Raw genomic sequence first — 21,826 nt, forward strand, 5'->3', positions numbered from 1 at the left:
CCTTGCAGTAGTCCAGAGCAGATGTAAATCAAATCAGATTACTTTCATTACCAAGGAGAAAGTCTTTACGTCTCGGCTTCCATGAGGTAAAAGCAAAAGTGTTTCCTAACTATAAAGTAAACCAATAAAAAAGGTAAAAAGTTCACAGTCCAGCAAGAGGGTATAAAATAAATTAGTGTCCAACCAGACAATTAATTAAAGTTGTAGTTCAAAAGCAAAAAAAAAAAAAGTTCAAAAGTGATGTTTAAAACAGGCTACACAAAACAAAAACCACCTTGCTGACAGGTAAAGATGGAGACCCAACCCTCCAAATGTGTTTTTACTGAGAATTGCAATTGTCTAGATCCCTCTTCCCAGGTAAGTACATGATCATCCAAGGGTTATCTTGGGTCATTCCTAGTTGCTCCTGTTCAAATCTGGGGAGTGTGCTGTCAAAGAGCTGGCTTTGGCAGCAAAGTAAGCTGTTTGTGAGCAGGAAAAAAGTCCATCCTGCCACTTGGCATGCCATTTTCTGGAGGACTCCAGCAATGATTAAATCTTGATATCTTTTCAGTTTAGCAACGGAAGGACTGAGGAGCACCATTTGGACTGCGCTTGGGGCATCCATTGGCTTAATCTGGCCCTGATACTTACACTAATTTTATTCCTCTAATTCTCAACAATATTTTCATAGATAATAGACAATTTTAAAGGGTTCAAAAGGGTGATTTATCCATATAAGCAATCTACATGTACCATATTATGTTCTACATTTACTTTTTGTTGTTGTTGTTGTTTTAAAAATCACTTTAAAAAAGGGAAGCCATTACAGCACCATATTTTGTCCACAGAAGAATGAATTACAGTATACTGTCTTGGTATGTTATCTTCATAGGTGAGAGGGAACAAGTTCAGAGACAGGAGCTCCCATTAATTTAGAAGATGGTCCACCCACAAGTTTTAGCTATAAAAATGAGACAATCCCCATTTTTGATTGCCCTGCAGCTGAGCTGAAAATAAATGGCTCAGGGCCCAACAGGGACAACACTTTGAGATCACTGGAACACGGAGATGATCCTGGAGTTATATAAATATCAATATAGAATTGATCTAACTAAACACTGGTGTTAGTTAGTTAAGCCTTGATACTAGTAGTTTTCTTATGAATACCATTATATCAGTCAAAGTGACTGTTTCATTATACTCTCCCATTATAAACCACCATGGAAATAGTTTTGATTAAAAGACAGCATATATGTGTGTAAATTATATACATATGTATGTTATACATATGTGTGTGTGTGTGTGTGTGTGTGTGTGTGTGTGTGTGTACAGACACATAAACACACACTGTATATATACAAACACACCTATACATGTATATACATACTGTACATACGTCTGATTTTGGACTGTTTGATTGGATGGCTGTTGTTACCGAGACATGGTCTTTGGTTTTAAGTACTGTCTGTGTGATGTAAATTAGTGTTATCTGTTTGGATGCTTCTGAGTCATGGTCTGGTTTCGGGCTATTTGACTGGCTGGTTGTTGTTAATGAGACATGGTCCGATTTCTTGTGAGCTGATGGGTTATGATTTTTGTTGTTCCGTAGTGGGGTGCCTGTTTGTTCATTTTAAAATGCTATCTTCGGGATCATGGTTTATGCAGTTCTTTCATTCTCAGCGATTGGTAGACTGGATCAATGTCAGTGTGTCTGTTTATTGGCTTATTGGTGGAAAACCAGGCTTCAAGGAATTCTCTTTCTCTCCTTGATTTCACCTGGGTTACAACTATGGTCCCAGTTAGATCAAATTTGTTTCCTTCTGAGTCTTTGTGGATGGACATGAGGGAAAGTGGGTTATGTCTTTTGATAGCCAGGATGTGTTCATGCAGTCTGGTTGATAGTTTTCTTCCTGTTTGGCCAACAAAGTTCTTTTCACAGTTGCTGCACTGGATTCGATATATGACACCTGATCTTTGCGTTGTTTCTGTCTGCCCTTTTGATTTTGACAGGGTCCACTATCCCTCAAGATAAATAAAAATATTATGGAAATAAGATAACTATAAAGCTCTCAAGTCTATTGCTTTATATTATAAATGAAGGAAACTTGACAGTTTCCTGTTTGAGGTGCTACAATTTCCAGGATTCCTCAGCACTGGTAACATTGGTTGAGAATTCTGGATCAGCAACATCTGGAAAGTTATGGGTTCCCCACCAGTGATGAACTCATTTTCTTAAAAATACATTCCATTCAATTCAGTGCAACTTACATGTTTGTGTGTGTGCATACCTACACCCAGACACAGTTGCACTGTAAGTTGAATAAAAAGGAGAAATTAACTGAATGTCATTTTATATCATACCCTAACAACTGTTGACTATGGAAAAGAAAAAAGAAAAGTCACAACCTCTATACAATTCTTAAAGGACAATAGCAGCATCTTAAATCAGTTACTAAATCTGCCAATTGGAAAGGTCAATCCGGAGCTAAAGATTCTACTTCTGTTCTTGTCTGTGACACACAGTGGAAAAAGGAAGAGACATAAAGATTTCAGCACCTTTGTTGTTAGATCTTTCAGAGTTCTACAGAAAAAAAATCCGGAATCAATCATAAAAGAGATATATATAACTGAAGCAATATGATTCCGGGAATTTATTCTGAATATCTGAACTGCAGGGTTCTTATTGTCCTTATTAAAAAGCATTTCCTGATTGTTCTAGGATTTTTAGCAGTACCTATTGTATTGATGACATCCATTTTTTTTAACATCACTCTTTTTCTCAGCTTCTCAGCTTCCCCTTCTGAAACTATCAACTCAGGTTTATTTTTATTTTTTTTCTGCAATGAAGATGATGCAAAGTATCCATTCAAGCTTTTCTGTCATCTCTTACCCTTGTTTAGTGTTTCTTTGACTCTCTTCATCTTGATCTCTTGATCTCCTAAAATTTCTTCCATTTTAATCTTTCTAGCAATAGATTTCAGAAAATCTCTTTTTATATCTTTTACTAGGTCCTTAACATTCATCATCAGAAGTTTGTGTTTTAGGGTTTTTTTCTATTTAAAGAAAGCTTTCATATCCTACTTTAATGAGGTTAATAATCATAATGTTACCATCACTGATGCACTTTAGGAAGAAGGCAGCAAGAGAGAAGATCAGCAAGGCTTCATATTCTGAGGAATAAAACTAGCTGTAGAATAACAAATGGGGTCTTCCTATCTCTTCAGGCCACATAACCCTGCTAGTTTGAAGCCTACACAAAATGCTTTTTTGCTATTTGCAAAAAACAGCAAGAGGAGATTATGTCAGCAATTGTCTTAGCCTATTAACTGTTCCAGTACTACAGTGCAATAAACAGATGCCAAATTGACACAAATCTGAGACAGGATGAGCTGTTTCTTACAACATACAGTATTGCTTGATGTATGAACAAGTATCTTTTTCAGTCCATGAAACCACCATCATCATGTATCTTCTCAGAAAAATGCAGACCTAATCCTAACCCAAACAACCTGGGGCCTCAGAATATTTTCTGTTCATTAAAAATATTTTGATTTTCCCACTCTAGCCTTCCCTGTGAGGAAAAAATGGTGTAAAGATTTTGCCTATTCTTGATGTTCTTCCTTGGGTTCATAACCACATAACCAATGTTGACTATTCTTCTTAGCCTGCCTTTGATTTAGCTCAGCTGGTTTATTGTAAACTAAAAACCTCTTGTTACTCAAACTTTTATTTGCAGGCTGTTTCTCAAGTTCTGTCTTCTTCTACTAGCAAAAGTAATCAGTTTGTGGTTTGAAGCAACCAGCATAACACATATAATAAAAATAAGGAAAACTCTCACTGCGGTATCAGTAATAGTAATCAATGTTCATTTACTGACATCTAATGGTAGTTTAAAATATTGCAAGATCTAACAATTAACTACATTTCTTATGAATGAATAAAATCCAACTGGGAAATTCAATGCAATCAATGGTTTTTCTGTTTCGTATCTTAGCTGAACTCATTTTACTCTGATCCTTAGAAAATTTATTTTTCTATAGTTTAAAGTGGATGGTTCCTAAATTATTTACCACAAAAAAGATATGTAAAATGTTAAAGCATTGTGGGAATCTTGGCAGAGAACAGTAATTCAGAAATTATATATAATTTATAATGGTGAGTTCACTTGTTTTACTTATTCACTTTGCTGATAAGCAAAGACAGGCAAAGGAAATGTTTTGAAAACTTAAATTTACACTAGCTTACTGTTTCTTCCCTGAAAGTGGATATTTTCCATTTGTTCTTGTTATTAACTCCAGGTTATTTGACATGTTTATTATTTCAGTATTTTACAGATAAAATAAGTAAATTTATCAAATATTTATTCATTATTAAAAACAAATTGTGCTGAATGTTGACCTTACCTTATCTAATTTTAGATATGGATGTTTTTATAAGGACAAACTGGTTTTGTAACACCCTTTATCAAATACGTTTCTGAAAGACAGCAGTCTTCTGTAGAATAAATTGTTTCCTACTAGCACTTGAAATATTCTCTCCCCTTCTTTTTCCTTTTTAGGAACAAATTGTCAGTTAATTGATTATGTCTAATGTCTCTCTCTTGGCTCATCTAGCCAATGGAGGTCTCCCTGGTTTCTTTATCATTGTATCAGAGAATCAGTTACTCTAGCTTGTTTCTCTCACCAGAATAATCAGAGTATGTACTATATTACTTTGACTTGTCTATAGAAAAATAAAAAAGCAACTTTACATATAATGCTAATGAAACATATTGATATACAATTCTACAACTTTGGCTGCTGATTTTAACTTTTTGGGAAGAAGATATTTATAAAGGGAGATTATGGTTGCTTTAGAAAGGTAGGTATTTGCCTTATCATAATATTGGCAGGATAACAAGAAAGAGTATAACAGGAAAGAGTAACAAATCGAAATGCATGGCTAATTCTAGGGCATTTTTCACCTAGTTTGCCAGGTATCACATTTTCTAGATTCTAGAGAAGGGAAGGGAAGGGAAGGGAAGGGGAGGGGGGGAGGGGAGGAGAGGAGAGGAGAGGAGAGGAGAGGAGAGGAGAGGAGAGGAGAGGAGAGGAGAGGAGAGGAGAGGAGAGGAGAGGAGAGTTTTAAAAAAAACTGTGAACACTGTTTAAAAATTATTAAAAATATTTGCATGTTAGGGTTTTCTTTCCAAGAAACAAATTGAATAAAAAAAGGATGAAACAGACCTAACAGTCAATAGATATGCATGTGATGTGATAGAAATCAAGATCAGTTTATACTTGGTTAACCCCTATAACATTTTTCATGGATATGCCACTTTCTTTCAAGTTCATAAAGGTAAAGGTAAAGGTTCCCTTGCACATATGTGCTAGTCGTTTCTGGCTCTAGAGGGAGGTGCTTATCTCTGTTTCTATGCCGAAGAATCCAAAGACGCCTCCATGGTTATGTGGCCAGCATGACTAAACACCGAAGGTGCATGGAACACTGTTACCTTCCCACCAAAGTGGTCCCTATTTTTCTACAAGTAGCAGGAGCTCACTCTGTTACTCAGCACTAGGGATTCAAACTGCTGAACTGCTGACCTTCTGATTGACAAGCTCAGCATCTTAGCCACTGAGCCACCACATCCCTAAATTCATACTGAAGGACAATTCCTAATTTCTTACCAGTTTCATTCATTATATTTAAAATAGCAGCAAGAGAGTCACAGTAATCCTTTGTACCCACAGCAGTGAGAAGCAATTGACAGTGCAGTCACCATATTTTCTTCCTCTATCATTCTTATCAGAATTAACACATTTCAGTCATTCAACTGACCACTCAACGGCCCCGTTAAGCAGCTCAAATCAGTTGTGGTGGTCACATTCAGCATTTCACAAGGAGAACCACAAATGGTAACGGAGGTATTTCCTGGAGAAAATCCATTTCCGTGTATATATATTTCTCTTCCATTAAGATTGCCTTGAAAAAGAAATAATGTGCATAGCGTTTCACAATTTGCTATTGCTAAAATTTGTCAGCCACAGTTTCCTATAACATTTTGGAAATACATGTATTATGTTCTGGAAGACAGTCAATAATATATAAAGATAATGATTTCCCTTGTTCCTTTCACAAATCTTTAAGGAAAATAATATGACTGTTCAAATACTTTGGCCACCTAATGAGAAGGAAGGACTCACTGGAGAAGAGCCTAATGCTAGGAAAGATTGAGGGCAAAAGAAGAAGGGGACGACAGAGAATGAGGTGGCTGGATAGAGTCACTGAAGCAGTAGGTGTGAGCTTAAATGGACTCCAGAGGATGGTAGAGGACAGGAAGGCCTGGAGGAACGTTGTCTATGGGGTGTGATGGGTCGGACATGACTTCGCAACTAACAACAAAATATGTACAAATATGTACAAATAAGATGGCATATAAGTATGAAGAGTAAAACCTTACACAAAGTGTAAGCAATTTTCATTGGTTCTTTTCAATTTATTTTCTTTTATTCTGGTCTTGGAGTGGAGCAGGAGAAAATCTTTGTTGGTAGGGATTGTTTTTGGAAGTTTTTGAGCCTTTCCAAAACTCACCCAAAAAAGAGGCTTAACATGCCTACTTTCAATTTTGATTTGTATACAAAAAATTTGATTTGTGTACAAAAATTTAAAAAAATCATTCTGTGTATGCAGGATTTTGAGAGGTTTGGGGAGCAAAAAAAAAGTAGAGCAGCTTACAGTGTCCTGAGTCTCTGATTGTGCATCCCTGTTTTATCACTCCAGACAACACAACAGATAAACTCTAAAACAGATTACAAGAAATTTAAACTGTAGTATACAAGCTGATTATTAATAATCTATTAGAATCCCACTGTTATCACATGCAGAGCTACTGCTTTCTATGATGTATCTCTTTTAATGTGATGTATTAACACCTTGCAATATCCTTCATTTGACACTTAACACATGGTCTTGCTAGCCATCTACTTTCATGAAGCATGTCTCCAAATGTAGAATGACTAAGAAAAGTCAACATAAGGTGGTGAAAGTCAGCTATGATACTTGGACTTTGCTTCAAAGCTGGTAATGGGATTTTGAAGCTCAGCTGATGCAGCATTTATTCTGTAAGTAATGTGATATCACAAGTGTGATTTTTGAACATCAAACGATAAAAAGTTTCTTACATTTTGTTGCAGGAGAACAGATTGTTATGAGAAAACATAAACATGATCTATGACTTGCAAGGAAAACCATATGCTTATCACTTTGAGGAAAAATTCTAATCTAAAAGAAACAGCAAGTTATTTCACAAAGACAACAAGACTCCAACTAAATATAATTCTGAAATTCTAAGTTTGCCTCTGCTTCTTGCATCAATTCAGTGAGATTACAGACTTCTGCTCCCCAGAAGCATCCACATACAGTACTTACCATGGCTGTTTTTCACTGTGATAACTGTCAGGACTGAAGTGAATACCAAACTGGAGGAGGCCCAGCCCCTCTGCACAATTCCACCTGTCACATTATATTCTCCAGTAGAAAGCTGAGGAAGCACACATTGCAAACTGGTACTTTTGCTAGTAACATTGATGCAGGAAGAGCCTCCAATGAAAACGTACATGTCTTCCATTTGCCTAACTTTTGAAATCATTATTGTGAGAAACTGGCCTGTGAAAGGCAGAAGGGAGAGGAAAACTGGGGTGAATTCTTCACTGTAGCTTATTTCCCCAGCAGGATACGACATATTGTCTATGTTGAGCCCCACGATTGCAGTACCTTGGCCTGAAGGCACAAGGCACTTAAGGGCCCAATATGTGACTTTGGTGAGGAGACACTTCTGATTTCCTATGAGAACTGAAGTGCTGGTCCTGCCTTGAAGTGCTGTACCTTCTAAGGTCAGGAGGCCTCCGCCATTGATACTGAAATTCTGGGGATAAAGATGGAGCAGCACAGGAGTAACTCTAAAGATATTGGAGTCTTTCTGTCTCAGGCAGGCTGAACCCCAGCTTCTGCTCAATACTGAAATGCTATGTTCTTTTGCATCAAGGCTGTGCATCTGACATTCAATACTGGTTTTGTTCAAAAAAGTTATATTGCAAGGGAGATGTCCATCCACCTCTATAAGGATTTCATCCCCTGCCCAAACTAATTTTTGAATTCTGATTGACAAGTAAATTAAGATCCCAGAAAACCTCACAGTGACAGCATCAATAACAAGAGTCTTGTTTGCAAAAAGATGAAACGAGCAGTCTCCTAGGCAATGGCTATACATTCCATTGACATTCACTGTGATATTAAGAGCTTGGTGTACATTAGGAAATTGCTGATCATCCAAAAGGGGATCACTTGAAAAAAGGGCACATATTATGCTGTGTTCAGTCGAGTGTTGGATATCACAAGACAAGTTGCCTGTCAGATTTACCCAAGCAGAATTTGACCAAGATTTGAGAGAATGGCCAGATATTGTGAGCAACTGCCCACCACACACTGAGCCACGAGATGGAGAGATAGTCTTTATCTGTGGGTATATGGTAAAATGCTGCATCTCAGCCGGTATGTTGGCAAAGCCCATTTGCTTCTGGAGAACTCTCATAACATAGTGTCCTGGTTCTAGAAGACTTAGAGATAAGGAACACTGAGACCAAGTTATAGAGTGGTTGATCTTCTGTACTTCAAGGGGACATTCCACATGTCCCAGGATAGCTACTGAATTTGTTACATTGACTCCTTCTATGCCTAGGTGCAGTCTATTGTTCAATATTTCTGTTTCAATGTTTATGATATTTGGAGTTAAAGACCTGTTGTAAAGAAAAGTGTAATTCTTAAAGATTTTCATTTGAAATGGGTCTACCAATGACTGGTTGCCTATGTATACTTCTATATCTGCCAGAAGATTTTTGAGAATGGTATTAGATGGCTGAGTGGGTGGTGGGGTCCGACATAGAATTTTATCTTCAGTTAGGCTGATTGTAGCACAGGGTTGAAAATCAATCAGGACCAAGACCAAGGCTGGGCTGTTGCTAAAACCTGTTCCAGAAATGGTGAGCAATGTTCCACCTAGGAAAGAGATAAAAATGTTAGTGAATGTTAATTTTTTTCAAAATTAATATAATTTGAAAAATTATATTCTATTGTATTAATTTGAAGTACAGAATAAGATGCCCAATGAGGCAACCCAGTTAGAGAGAAGCTTGGGATGTTAATTGTTTCAGTGTTTTGTTTTTTTCCAGTACTTTAAATTCTCTATATATGTTTTATTGGTGTTTCTGAATTTTAAATTCTATATTAGTGGTTTATTGTTCTGAGATTTTGTCAATTTACTACAACACTGATATAAATAAAACCTTAATACAAAGAGCTGCGGTGATGCAGTGGTTAGAATACAGTAATGCAGGCTGACTCTGCCCCCTGCCAGAAGTTCGATCCTGAGTGGCTCAAGGTTGACTCAGCCTTCCATCCTTTCAAGGTCAATAAAATGAGGACTCAAATTGTTGGGGACAATATGCTGACACTGTAAATAGCAAAAGCACTTAGACTTATATACCTCTTCACAGTGCTTTACAGCTCTCTCTAAGCGGTTTAAAGAATCAGCCTATTGCCCTCAACAATCTGGGTCCTCATTTTACTGACCTCGGAAGGATGGAAGGCTGAGTCAACCTTGAGCCACTCAGAATCGAACTGGCAAGCTGCTGGCAGCTGGCAGTCAGCAGAGATAGCCTGCAGTACTGAGCACTGCGCTACCACACTTCTTAAGAGAGTGCTATAAAGCACTGTGGAGCGGTATATAAGTCTAAATGCTATTGCTATAAAGAATAAAATCATATTCAATCTCCATTTTCACTAACTTTACCTATAAAGCCCTACATGGCATGGGCCCGGGGTACCTGCAGGACCACCTTCTGCCTGCCTCCTACCGCCCTGTGTGCTCACATAGGACTGCCCTCCTCCGGGTGCCATCGGCCAGACAATGTCGGCTGGTGGTGCCCAGGATGAGGGCGTTCTCTGTGGGCGTACTGACCCTCTGGAATGGGTTACCCACGGGGCTCCGGATGGCCCCTGACCTCCGCTCTTTCCACCGTGTCCTGAAGACATGGCTTTTCCAACAAATTTGCTGATCTGATGGGTGATTTTTAATTGGGGGATTTTAATTGATTATTTTGGTAGCTATTTTTATTGTTTTCATCATTTTAATTTCTGTGAGTCTCCCCGAGTCCTTTGGGAGAAGGGCGGCATATAAGTATAAGAAAAATAAATAAAAATAAATAAATATGAAATAGATTGGGTCTCAAGTCCTTCACCCTTTGGTGCCTTATTTATTTGTTGGGTAACCCAAATTCTCCATAGTAACCCATAGACAACCTGTCCACAACCAACTGAGGGGAAGAAAAAATCAGCACTTATACCAAATAAACTATGAGGCCTAGCCTATGCATTACTGTTCTGAGTGGAAAAGGTTAAGGGCAGGAATGAATCAGCCTTGGAAAGTATTTCTTTTCTCTATTCTGACATTAGGTGCTGAGATGCATCTCTTTGCTTTCTTTGCATCTAAAGGAGATGGAAGCCATTTACTCTTTAGGGGAAGTCACCAAAACTATTTTGTTTTCTGAAATAAGATTTAACTCCTCTCTCCACACTTATTAATTTTGCTAAAATAATTAGCCCCCGTGAACTCACTAATGGTAAGTGAAAAAAGAAAAGGAATTGGAAGCAAAACTGGAAAATGAGAGTTGAGGATAGAAAATCATATTCTAAAATATTAATTACAAAATAGAAACCAAATGTCTTAGTTTAAGATTTTTCAGTGTAAAGGTGATATATTATATTCATCCCTTAAGTAGCTAGAGGATTTAGAAAAAAATAGACATGATACAAATATAAATATTGGACCATCTGAGCTCTCTCATAGAATAGACTGCAGGCTTCATCCATTAAATGTGAGGATAGACTGCAGGCTTTATTCATTAAATGTGTATTCATATTTTCCAGAGTCTCTTCTCAATCATCCCAAGTTTTTTCTTCTTAAATATATACGTACAAAGCAATGACATTATTTACCTAGGAAGGAGCCACAACATGGTTCTATTCTGAAGATCTCTGTAACATACTGGATTGATGGCTCCAATCTGGAAAATAAATAAGATTCTTATTATTAAGTAAACATGTTCCCCCCCCCCATCATCTGCAAAAAAAAATTAATTCAGTCTTGATTAACTCAAATATCACTTGCCTCAATGGAAATGGCAGATGTGATTTGCAAGATATTCAGTTCTGGGTTTGGAATGATGCTGTATGTACAGAAATGCATATGTTCTTGAACATTCACCAAAAGTCTTGCCTACCCCCTCTGCTCAATTGCATGTGATCCTCAGCTGACTGAAACAAATCTGTTTTCCTTCCAGCTTCTCATGCTAGCCTACCAGAAGATCTTAGGTGCACTGTTTTCAAATAATAAATCTATTTCTCCATTTTAAAAAGAGAGAGAGAGAGAGAGAGAGAGAGAGAGAGAGAGAGAGAGAGAGAGAGAGAATAATGTCCTACTGTGTGCAGTTTTCAGAAGGGCAGATAAATGAAAACTGCAAATACAATTTTGGACATTTCATAATAACCTAATCAAGAGAAAATTATTTATAGAGCTTTTGGTATTGCCCAAAATACTCTCAGATCCATCTTGTCAACACATGTTGACAGATAGGCATCAGGTTCCATTCTCATTTGTCTTATTATTTCTCTTAAAATTCTTTTATATTGCAAATTTTAACCATGAAAAATCAGAGCCCCTTACCCACTTGTGTTGAGTGGGAGATGATGGAGGAATATTGAAAGTCTATGCAATCCTTCTGCAAGAGAAGGCAGCAATACACTGATTCCACGATCTGTTACTGTTTGAATTTGAACTGCAGTGTCCCCAATTTTGACCTTCATATCAAATGGAGTATAGTTGGAAAATGAAGAAATACCTATCACAAGCAGCTGACCTCCTGCAATGAAGAAAAAAAAAACCAAACCAGACAATACTTTTTTGTTATAGCTAGTAACCCGCTACTCTCATAACAACCCTCTTCCACAAATCCCGATGCCCATATTTATTTCCACATTGAAAGGTTGACAATATGTTTGTGTTTTAAAACATTGCCTGAAATAAAACTGTCTTCAGAGAAACCCATTTGGTTCTGCTTTTTATCTCCAAAAATACAGTTCTGTAAGATAAGGGGAAGGTGATAAGCAGGACATTGAGGCAAAAACTGTCTGACAATTTAGCCTTAACACCTGGCAATCATATGCATCGTGCTCTTGATAAAAATCCCGCAACAAATCTCAGTGGCTGTTATGTCTCCATTCATTCATTCTACCAATATGCAAGTTATATGCTGCATTCAGAAAGTATTCAAGGTTAATATGGGATTTTCTTTACATTGACAGTCGTCTCTCCTGTTTGCACTTGCAGCCTTGACAGGTATAATTGGATATTAGATAGCCTCCTGGATCTCTCAATCTTTTTCCTTCAATGATGTGCCTAAGCAAATCTGCCAATTGGAAGCATAACTAACAGCTGGGAATGTACTAAGCAAGCACAAATGTTTTATCTAGGTCTCATTGAAAGGAAAACCCTGAAAAGGGAGCCTTTGAGACATTAATGAGAGAATCCTGAGGGTAGCACTTTTTGTATCAAAATTATCCTACCTACCCAACATGATGCCTAGTGAACAGAACAGTTGTGATCTTTTTTTATTCTGAAGCACTAAATTTTAACAACTTTATTGCCTAAATATGCAAAACACTTTCAAACAATTCACTGAAAGATATAAATATTGGAAAAATCAAATAAGAATAGAAGGAAAAAACAAAAAAGAAAACCACTTATTTTTCCCTTTTTACCTGTTATGCCACTTTTATTTCTGTTCATTGACACAATGCATGGATTTAGAGAAGAGTTATAGGTAAAAGCATTGGCAAAGACAATCAACTCATGTTCATTAATTAGGGTTAGATGAACAGTAATATCCTCTCCTCCTTTCTAGGAGAAAAAAGAATGACAAAATATTGATAATATGTCTGTCGTCCATGAAATAAACTAAGCATCAAGATTATGTGGGGAAAGCCCACAATAAAGAAAAAAATCTTGCAGAACTTATTCTAAGGTTTTGAAATCAATCTCCCACCTGTTTTTGCTTCTTAGAACTGCTTTCCAAAGCACTCTGACATTGCCAACATTCTACTCTCAAAAACAGTTTGTGGCCAACCTTAGCTCTTCTTCTTTCAGGTCATAAAAAACAAGAATAGCCAACCAGCTGCCCAATAGGAAAAAGTAGATACATGCAAACACTAAAGCAGGGGTGCCCAACCTTGGCAAACTTTAAGACTTTAAACTTGGCTGGCTAGCGAATTTCTAGAGATAAAGTCCACAGGTCTTAAAGTTGCCAAGGTTGATACCTCTGCACTAAAGACAGCCCAAGTGGCACCTTGAAGGACACTAGCAGAGAGGATGCTGAACTCCCTTTTCCCTATTCTTTGCTCAAGGAATAGGAACAAGGTGGTACAGTAGCCACTAGTGCTATTGTACCACTTTGTTCTCCACTGCTCCCTTAGCTAATCTTTTGCCTCAGCAGCAGTAGTTCTCCCCTGCCTTCTTCCTCTTCTACCTTTCATTATTTGGAAAGCAAGAGAATGAAAGCTGGACCACATGGAAAGAGTGGAGCCCTGATGGCTTCCCCTATTCTGTTGTCACAAAGCTTAAGCCTGCTGCAATGATGGGGAAGAAGTAGCTCAGAGTGTCATCTCTTCTCTTTCTCCCATCTCCTCTCAATTGCTACAGTCTAGGGAAGGCTTGTAAAGGATGTAGCGGCTCAGTGGCTAAGATGCTGAGCTTGTCAATCAAAAGATTGGCAGTTCAGCGGTTCAAATCCCTAGTGCTGCATAACAGAGTGAGCTCCCATTACTTGTCCCAGCTTCTGCCAACCTAGCAGTTCGAAAGCACATAAAAAATGCAAGTAGAAAAACAGGGACCACCTTTGGTGGGAAGGTAACAGCGTTCCCTGTGCCTTTGGCATTTAGTCATGCTGGCCACATGACCACGGAGATATCTTCAGACAGCGCTGGCTCTTCAGCTTTGAAAGCACCACCCCCTAGAGTCGGGAATGACTAGCACATATGTGCAAGGGGAACCTTTACCTTTAGGGAAGGCTTGGTGCCTGAGCACTTTCACCAATAGAGAGTTCCTTTGGGGCTCAAAGGGTTTATGCCCTAGGAGTGTTCAAAGAATAGCATCCTATCATTGGCTCCTCCCATCCATACCTTGGTTCATGCTATATACATTTGCCATGTGGTTTATTCTGGTCCTCATGGGAAAGGAGATACCTGCTGTAGCCCTATGTATTACAGTTCAGCTACTGAGTGGGTTATGGAGAATACAGAGAAACTGTCTTGTCCTAGGAGTTGGGGGACAAGATGAGGGAAGTTCTCAGCAATGCAAATGAAAAAGTTCTCCTCCTTCTTCTGGGACTGGTTCCAGACAGTGTTGGTGGGAGGAGTCTCTGTATTCTCTTTTTTAGCATCTACATACAGTTGTTGGGAAAGGACATCTGATGATGGAGTGAGTATGCTGATGATACTTGGTTTTATATCTCCACCCTAGGCTATCTGAGTGATGTTTTAGACATCCTGTCCCAATGCCTATAGGTTTTGTAGGCCTGGATGGGATGCAACAGGCTTCAGCTCAATTCAAGTAAGACTGAGTAGCTTTGGATGTCTGAACATGCTGATGCCTGGGACCTTCCATCTTTGGTTCTGGATGGGGTGGTGCTACTTCAGAACAGACCTAGTACTCAATCTAGAGTTCCTGGATTTGTAAATATAGTTTGAAGAGCAACCATGGTTCAGAGGGCCTTTGCATTCTTCTGAATAACCAAATCCATTTGTTTATTCATTGATTTATTAAATTTGTAGGATTGCCCATCTGATCGAATTGACCCTGGGAGGAGGACATTGCTCACAGTCACTCATGCCCTTCTGAACTCTCATCTGGACTCCTAAAATGCATTCAACATGGAACTTCCCAAGAACATTTGAAAATTTCAACTGGTGTAGAATGCAGCAGCAAGGGTAGTTGATTATTTGGTGCATATAATGCCACTATTTAATGAGCTGTGTTGGTTGCCAGTGTGCTTTCAGGTTCAATTAAAGATTTTAGTTGGTACCTTTAAAACCCTGCATGCCTTGAAGCCTTGTTACTCATGGGACCATCTCTTCCCAGTTGTTTCTACTCAACTATTCTGGTCTAGCAAGACCGGCAAATTATGCTATTAGCCAAGAAATGCAGTGCAGCAAGGCCCAGAAAATAAGCCTTTTCTATCCCAGTGCCCACTCTTATGATTCCTCCAGAGATCAGATTGACGCAGCCCTGTTGGCCTTTCATAAAGCCTAAAGACCTGCTTCTGTGATTGGGCAAAGTTCCAGATGCATGAAGGATCAGTCTTCTGGCTATGTGGTGATGATCTGTTTTCTCAGCTGCTGTATAATCTAACTTTTGTATACATATTTGTGTTTTTTTTTTTAATTCTGTTCTGCCACCCAGAGTCATTGTTGAGATGGGGAGCTATATAAATTGATTGAACAAATAAATGACAGCTAAATTAGAAATAAATCAGCTCAATGCTGCTGAACATAGAAAATAGTATGAAATTACAGAGGTTCAGAACAGATTTTGGAGCAGTATAAAGTCCTCAGTGGAAGTTCAATTAGTTTGTATGCTTGTCCATAGCTGCATAAGAGAGAATTTGAAGCTTCCAAATAAGAGTTGAAATTTCATTACAGTCATGGACTAATTAAAATAGTACTGAAGGAAATGCTGAAGGAAATATATGACAACATGCTGAAATTGACAACTTCACATATTCAATTCTCACAATGTTTGTATCTTGACATTAGCACTGTTTATATTCTAGTACTGTGCCCTTTTGGAATAATATACAATATAATATGAAGGGAACTCTATGCAGCCTTGTCTGTTCCAATTACGCTTAATTAAACATATCCTAAATTCTTTTCTGAAGTTACTGATCAATGAGTTATATCAGCCAATTTTATTTATAATGAGGCATGTTTTAGCTATCCCATTATACCCTTTCTTATTATTTCTAATTACAGCAGCATGTGCAACAATGAATAGGAACACATAGAAAGACAAATAAACAATTCAAATAAACCTACCCACAACTAATTTTATATTTTCATAAGGAAAAGTAATAATTCCAAAAGGGTAAATAAAACACAGACTCTCTCTCTCTCTCTCTCTCTCTCTCTCTCTCTCTCTCTCTCTCACACACACACACACACACACACACACACACACACACACACACTATCATCAAATCACCACAAATGAGTTTGAATTGTTATAGCCTTGCAATATAATTGAAGGTGTTATTTACCCAAGGAGGAAGCCTGCATTCCATTTTCACTGCATTGCTGGCATTAAAATTGATGGGACAAGGTTGAGAACCAAAGAGTACTGTGTTTATACCATCTAAGCCTGAACCTGATAGAATCGCTGTAAGTCCTCCTAAAAATGTACAAGGCAGGAATGAATGAAATAATTTTATATATATATGGAGCTAGCAGAGTGTTTAAATGGCCGGATGCCCTTCCTGACACCAATACGGAGCTTTCTTCAGCAGATAAATTCTCAGTGTGCCCAGAGAGAGAAATATCTGCCTCTACCTAGGATCGAACTCACAGCCTCCTGATTGTGAGGCGAGAGCTCCACTTCTAGGCCACCAAACATATAATCCACGGCTATAAAAGGAGCACATTCTAGAGAATAAATACATTACAAAAACAAGAGATTTATCTTGTTTTTCTTCCACAGTCTTATATACATGGCTCAGAACAACAAATGTGATTTCCTAGAAAGAATAACAAACAAAAAGAGTCCTAACATTTCAATGCATTTGCTCATTTTTCAACTCACTCCGCCACTGACATAGAGTTAGAGATACACACACAATGCCTTTGAATGGCATTTTTATATATATATAAAAGTGCTTATCAAAAGTAAGTATGATTCAGACATACCTATCTCTGAAGCTGTTGAAGGTTCAACAGAAGTCAATCTAGGTGTAATCTTCAGGAAGATACTACTTTCTCCACTGGCATTGACTGCAAATCCAAAAGGTCTTACCAATAATGTCACCTTATACAATCCAACTTGTAATACATTCATCTGACAAAGGACATTAGTGTGGTTTGAAGTTAGGACTTTGCAAGTTAGGTTGTTTGCTTCTATGAGCAATGATTGATGGTCTGCAGTGAAGCCAGATCCTATAATGTGAATTATTATGTGTTCAGTATCATCTGAAAATTTAAAGAAAATAACATTTAATTTATTACATATTACTTTGAGTTATACCAATATAAGACATATAGATATTACATTACATTAAAATCAACATAAAATACAATACAGTAAAATAGCAATAGCAATAGCACTTAAATTTATATACAGTTTTATAGTGCTTTACAGCACTCTCTGGGTGATTTACAATGTCAGCCCTCAACAATCTGGGTTGTGACTTTTGGCTGACGTTGCGACGATATCGGATGTGAGGATCGGGTTTCCACACTCCCACACCAAGTTCTCCACGTTAGAAGGCTCCGAAAGGAGCTAAAACCACCCTGGAGTAGTGGTGAAGAAAAAAGGGGTACCCTGCAGGTCGCAGAGAGTTGCAATCTCTCCCGCTTGTTCCAGGGGTTTTTTTCCCTGCTCCTTCACAACGAGGAGAAGATGCAGCCAGAAATGGCTGCCATGAAGCTGGGATAGCTGAGAAACAAAGAAAACACAGGAGCAGTGTAAAAGAACAGTGAATGGAACTGGGTGAGATGATTCCTTTTTTACTCAAAATCTAACCCTAAAAAAAAAAAAGAGGGGAAAAATCTGAAAGAGACTCTTAACTATTTATTAAAGCGGTGAATAATCACATAGAAAAAATCTACAGACCCAAAAGAAAAGAACTAAGAGAGGAAAAGTTAAAAATTTCAAAGCACAGAAAATTGGATGACTAAATTGGGTAGATATTATTTTGGAAAGGCATTTCATAATGCTGCTATCTACTATCTATCTACTTTAATACTTTAATAATTTTCACCACTTAGGTGACCCTGATGACACATATAAACCTCCAGGTAACCTTAACAACTTGCTAAAAAAATGCAAATGACCAGCTGTCTGCAAGGAGTATAAAACTTCCATTCCCCACCATCCAGTCAGAGTTGAAGCTTCTTGGATAAGAAGCGAAACATCTTCAAATAAAAAACAGAAAGTTCCGTTGCCTCTTGAAAAAGCACCTTAGGGACCCCCAAGAGTTGGGAGAATTTGTTGAGCCCCAAGAAAAAGCTTGTGGTTCCCATTCATTGAGGTCATCTTCAGTCATGCTTCTCAGTCAGTGACTTGGCCAGTGACTGCATACATTAATTTCCTAAAGACCAGCAAGGTTCAGACTTTATCATTCAGTCATTAATTCCATGAAAAAGTTAGAGATCTTTTGTGCTACTTCTTCACTTTCCCCCTGAAATGAGGAAAATTCCTATAAACCTTCATGATAATAATAGTATATCCATTTGAAGAAGCATTACCTGTTGAATAGTCAATGCTACTGACTAAAGGAGTCATTTCCCTGAGATACTGAAAAGTGCATGAGCCAGAACAATTTGCTGGAATGTCATTCACTGTAACTACAACCTGGATTGACAGAAAATAGTATTAATGAAATAAAGAATAAAACAACTGAGACCTACTGAACAGTTCAGAATATTAAGAATAATCAAAACCCCAAAAATGACAATACTCATTGGTTTTAAAACTTGTAATATAAGTAATCAGTTTGGACTGTGAACTAAAAAATTAATATTTTAATGACAAAAGAAAAATATTCAACACAGAACACAACTATGAGCAAAATCTAGTACAGAATTCCAAACTGATGTAGGAAAGGAAGATTTTGACAAGACTAGGAGGTGGCCTATCTGAAATGAATGTGCCAGTCAAATGTTTTCAAGGGCCTTCTGAGTCTTTTGAATATGTCGCAAGCCCATTGGCCTTCTTTCAATTTAGCAACCCTCACAGGCTTGTTTCAACTTCTAAACATTTCAAATCAGGGCTTGCATTAAACAGGTTCTAGGATTGTAGCTGTTTCTGTTACAAGCTTTATTATATACAAACTCACCTAGATTGGGACTAGACCATAAGGGGAAGAAGAGTATAATTCACAGAAGTTTCCCTTAATACCTGATAGACCCTTGAGTAAATGGAAGACAGGAGGCAATCTGGGTCAAATCTATAACATTTGGACTAAAGATCAAGTTTTTCATGTCCATTTATTTTCATCTTTTTTCCTCTTTTTTGTGTGTTGGGGACTTGCAAACTTTATCTTACCTCTAGAGAGTTTGATAGAGATGGTTAGAAAAATCTAACTTGAACTGGAATGAAAAGAAACTAATTTTGGCTAACCTCTTAGTAGATACACCAATATTCTTTTAAGATTTCATTAGCACCCAACACCACCATGTTTCAATAAACCATGTAAATAATCAGGTAATGTCCTTTCCAATAGAGCAGGGCTGTCAAAATCCCAGCCTGTGGGCCAGACACATCACACACTGGCCATGCCCATGCCTGGTTTAGCAAAGGGGAAAGAAGTCCCAATACATCATGTGATGCCACCGTGACGACATGAGTTTACACCCTTGCAATAGAGGGCCAAATGGTTTCTGTTGATTACCACCACCAATTTAAGGACATACATAGCTCTTTCTTGACCTAACTAGTTTCTCCAAGTTTAGATGAGATTTTATTGACTTTCTCTCAAAAGATTTTTGTTGACTTTCTCTCAATTCAGTTGAATCCAAAAGAAAAGAATCCAGATGGAGAAAACATAAAATTCAAATACTGAGGTAAATTAACTACAGCATTGCTTTAATAACTATTTTTAAAATAGATCACAAATTACCTCAGTGACAGTAGAAAGAAAATGAAAATGTTCGATCTATTCAGTTATGCCAATAAACAGGTCTCATCTATGACTTTCTAAATCAATCTTTCGCCTCATTTGAGTTCTTTCCAGCAGATGGCAATTGCTCAGATTTCTGGCATTTGACTTCTACATCAACTGGAGAGGACCCAGTTGAGATCATGTTCTACAGAAAATAACCACTGGAGAGTAGAGTAATAATCAAACTTTTATTTAAATAGATGTACTCTCATTGTTTAGTATCTATTTTGTTCCTGCTTGTACTTCATATGGATTATTTCAGGAGGAATAATAAGATAAAAATATAAACATCATTATCATCTTCCACACGCATTAGGGACTTGTGGGAATTTGCAATTGCCTGTATGTGGGAATCTGTCATTTGATGTCTCTTTTTCTTCATTCCACTGAAGTGACCGGAGTGAAATGAAGATCCTTTCCCTTCATCCCACATTCTTATAATGAAACAGGTAGGAAATTTTTTTTTAATCCTTCCTACATACATGTACATATAAATTCCTTTCAAGAAGACATGTGAATTTCATACCTGTGTAAAGTTATTGGGGGTAGCAAGCATATCTCCAAATATGGGATCAATGAAAACTCCACCATCAAATACTACATAGCTTATTATTGTTGGGTTAAGACCAGTGAGGTTTTCATCAGAGACCTTGGAAGAAAGAATTAAATAAAATTCCTTCACATTTTCTTATTTCAGTAACATGATAGTGTTTATAATTTCTTAGAATGTTTATTTTTAATGTTTTAATGTTTATAATTTCTTTTCATACAGGAATCTCCTGATGTCTGATTCTGGCTATTTGCTGTTGCAGACTAAATTACTATAATTAATTTAGTTGTATACGCACATGGCACCTATGTGTTAATTCCTTACCTTTTCATTGGACATTGATCTGTGATATTTTTTTTATTCTTTCACAATAAATTCAATCACTCCTCCCCCAAACATCAAAATACCAGGAAAGTATATAATAAAGACACCAGGGAAGAAGAGCAGTGCATAGTAAATAATTTTTCTTTTTAAATTTCCTCTCCTATCACAGGACAAACCATGTCTCTCATTGTTGCCAAGATAATATGGTCATATTCATGAAGATGTCAGGTCTCAAAGTGAACTAGAGGCAGTCTTTACTTTGATTTTCCAAGCCTACCTACTTTGTGATTCCACACAACTATCTCCAAATCTAGCTACATTGTTGTTGTCTTCTCCTTAAAAAATATTTTTGTATTCTTTGGATATAGTAGTAATTTCACAACTGCTACTATCTTCAGTACTTAATTTACAAGCAATTCTTTACCAGACAAAATCAAAGGTGACCTCATATCAAGTCAGTTCTTAGTGACTTCATAGACACAAACATGCAGTAGAATGGCTATGGTTTGCCATTGAGGTTTTGATATCCCAGTATAGATCTAGAATGCCATGGGAGTCTCCTATCCAAGTACTACCCAGACTTGACCCTGCTTAGTTTCTGACATTAGGTGCTGCCACCTGCTGAGACAATGTTGTAGAATTTACTGTATATACAGTAAATTTATTTAACATCTTATGCCATATCAGTCTATTCCAACCAAGTGCCTTCCATTTACATTGGCACTGCAATTACCAGAATTTCCAGGTTTGGGGATTCATTGAAGATTAATATATCTTAGAATGTGAATTTCTCCATGGCAAAAACAATTCCTGGAGTTTTGTAGATACATTCATGAAAAATTACTTTTTATAGAAGAGAAAATGGCTGAGCCAGGAGTCATTGTCAAATGAGGAATAAGTCTGGAATTCTTATGTGGGCACAAGAAGGCAAAGTGAGATACACACACACACA

The 21,826-nt window shown here is 37.5% G+C and overlaps 1 protein-coding gene across 1 annotated transcript in view; it reads right to left on the reverse strand.

Annotated features, from left to right (window-relative positions):
• The window catches only part of PKHD1 (PKHD1 ciliary IPT domain containing fibrocystin/polyductin), a 184,027-nt gene that overhangs the window by 124,988 nt on the left and 37,213 nt on the right, over positions 1 to 21,826 (reverse strand). The window contains exons 24-32 of the mRNA XM_070956611.1: positions 20,527 to 20,649; positions 18,586 to 18,691; positions 17,029 to 17,307; positions 16,386 to 16,516; positions 12,835 to 12,973; positions 11,741 to 11,936; positions 11,014 to 11,081; positions 7,390 to 9,015; positions 5,800 to 5,943 (exon numbers count right to left, since the gene is read on the reverse strand). Coding sequence (XP_070812712.1) covers positions 5,800 to 5,943; positions 7,390 to 9,015; positions 11,014 to 11,081; positions 11,741 to 11,936; positions 12,835 to 12,973; positions 16,386 to 16,516; positions 17,029 to 17,307; positions 18,586 to 18,691; positions 20,527 to 20,649 — 2,812 coding nt within the window. The remainder of the gene's footprint in view (positions 1 to 5,799; positions 5,944 to 7,389; positions 9,016 to 11,013; positions 11,082 to 11,740; positions 11,937 to 12,834; positions 12,974 to 16,385; positions 16,517 to 17,028; positions 17,308 to 18,585; positions 18,692 to 20,526; positions 20,650 to 21,826) is intronic.

This window comes from Pituophis catenifer, unplaced genomic scaffold, assembly GCF_029215685.1.
Source record: "Pituophis catenifer annectens isolate HBS135680 unplaced genomic scaffold, rPitCat1.0.hap2 SCAF_1, whole genome shotgun sequence".
Taxonomy (NCBI): Eukaryota; Metazoa; Chordata; class Lepidosauria; order Squamata; family Colubridae; genus Pituophis; species Pituophis catenifer.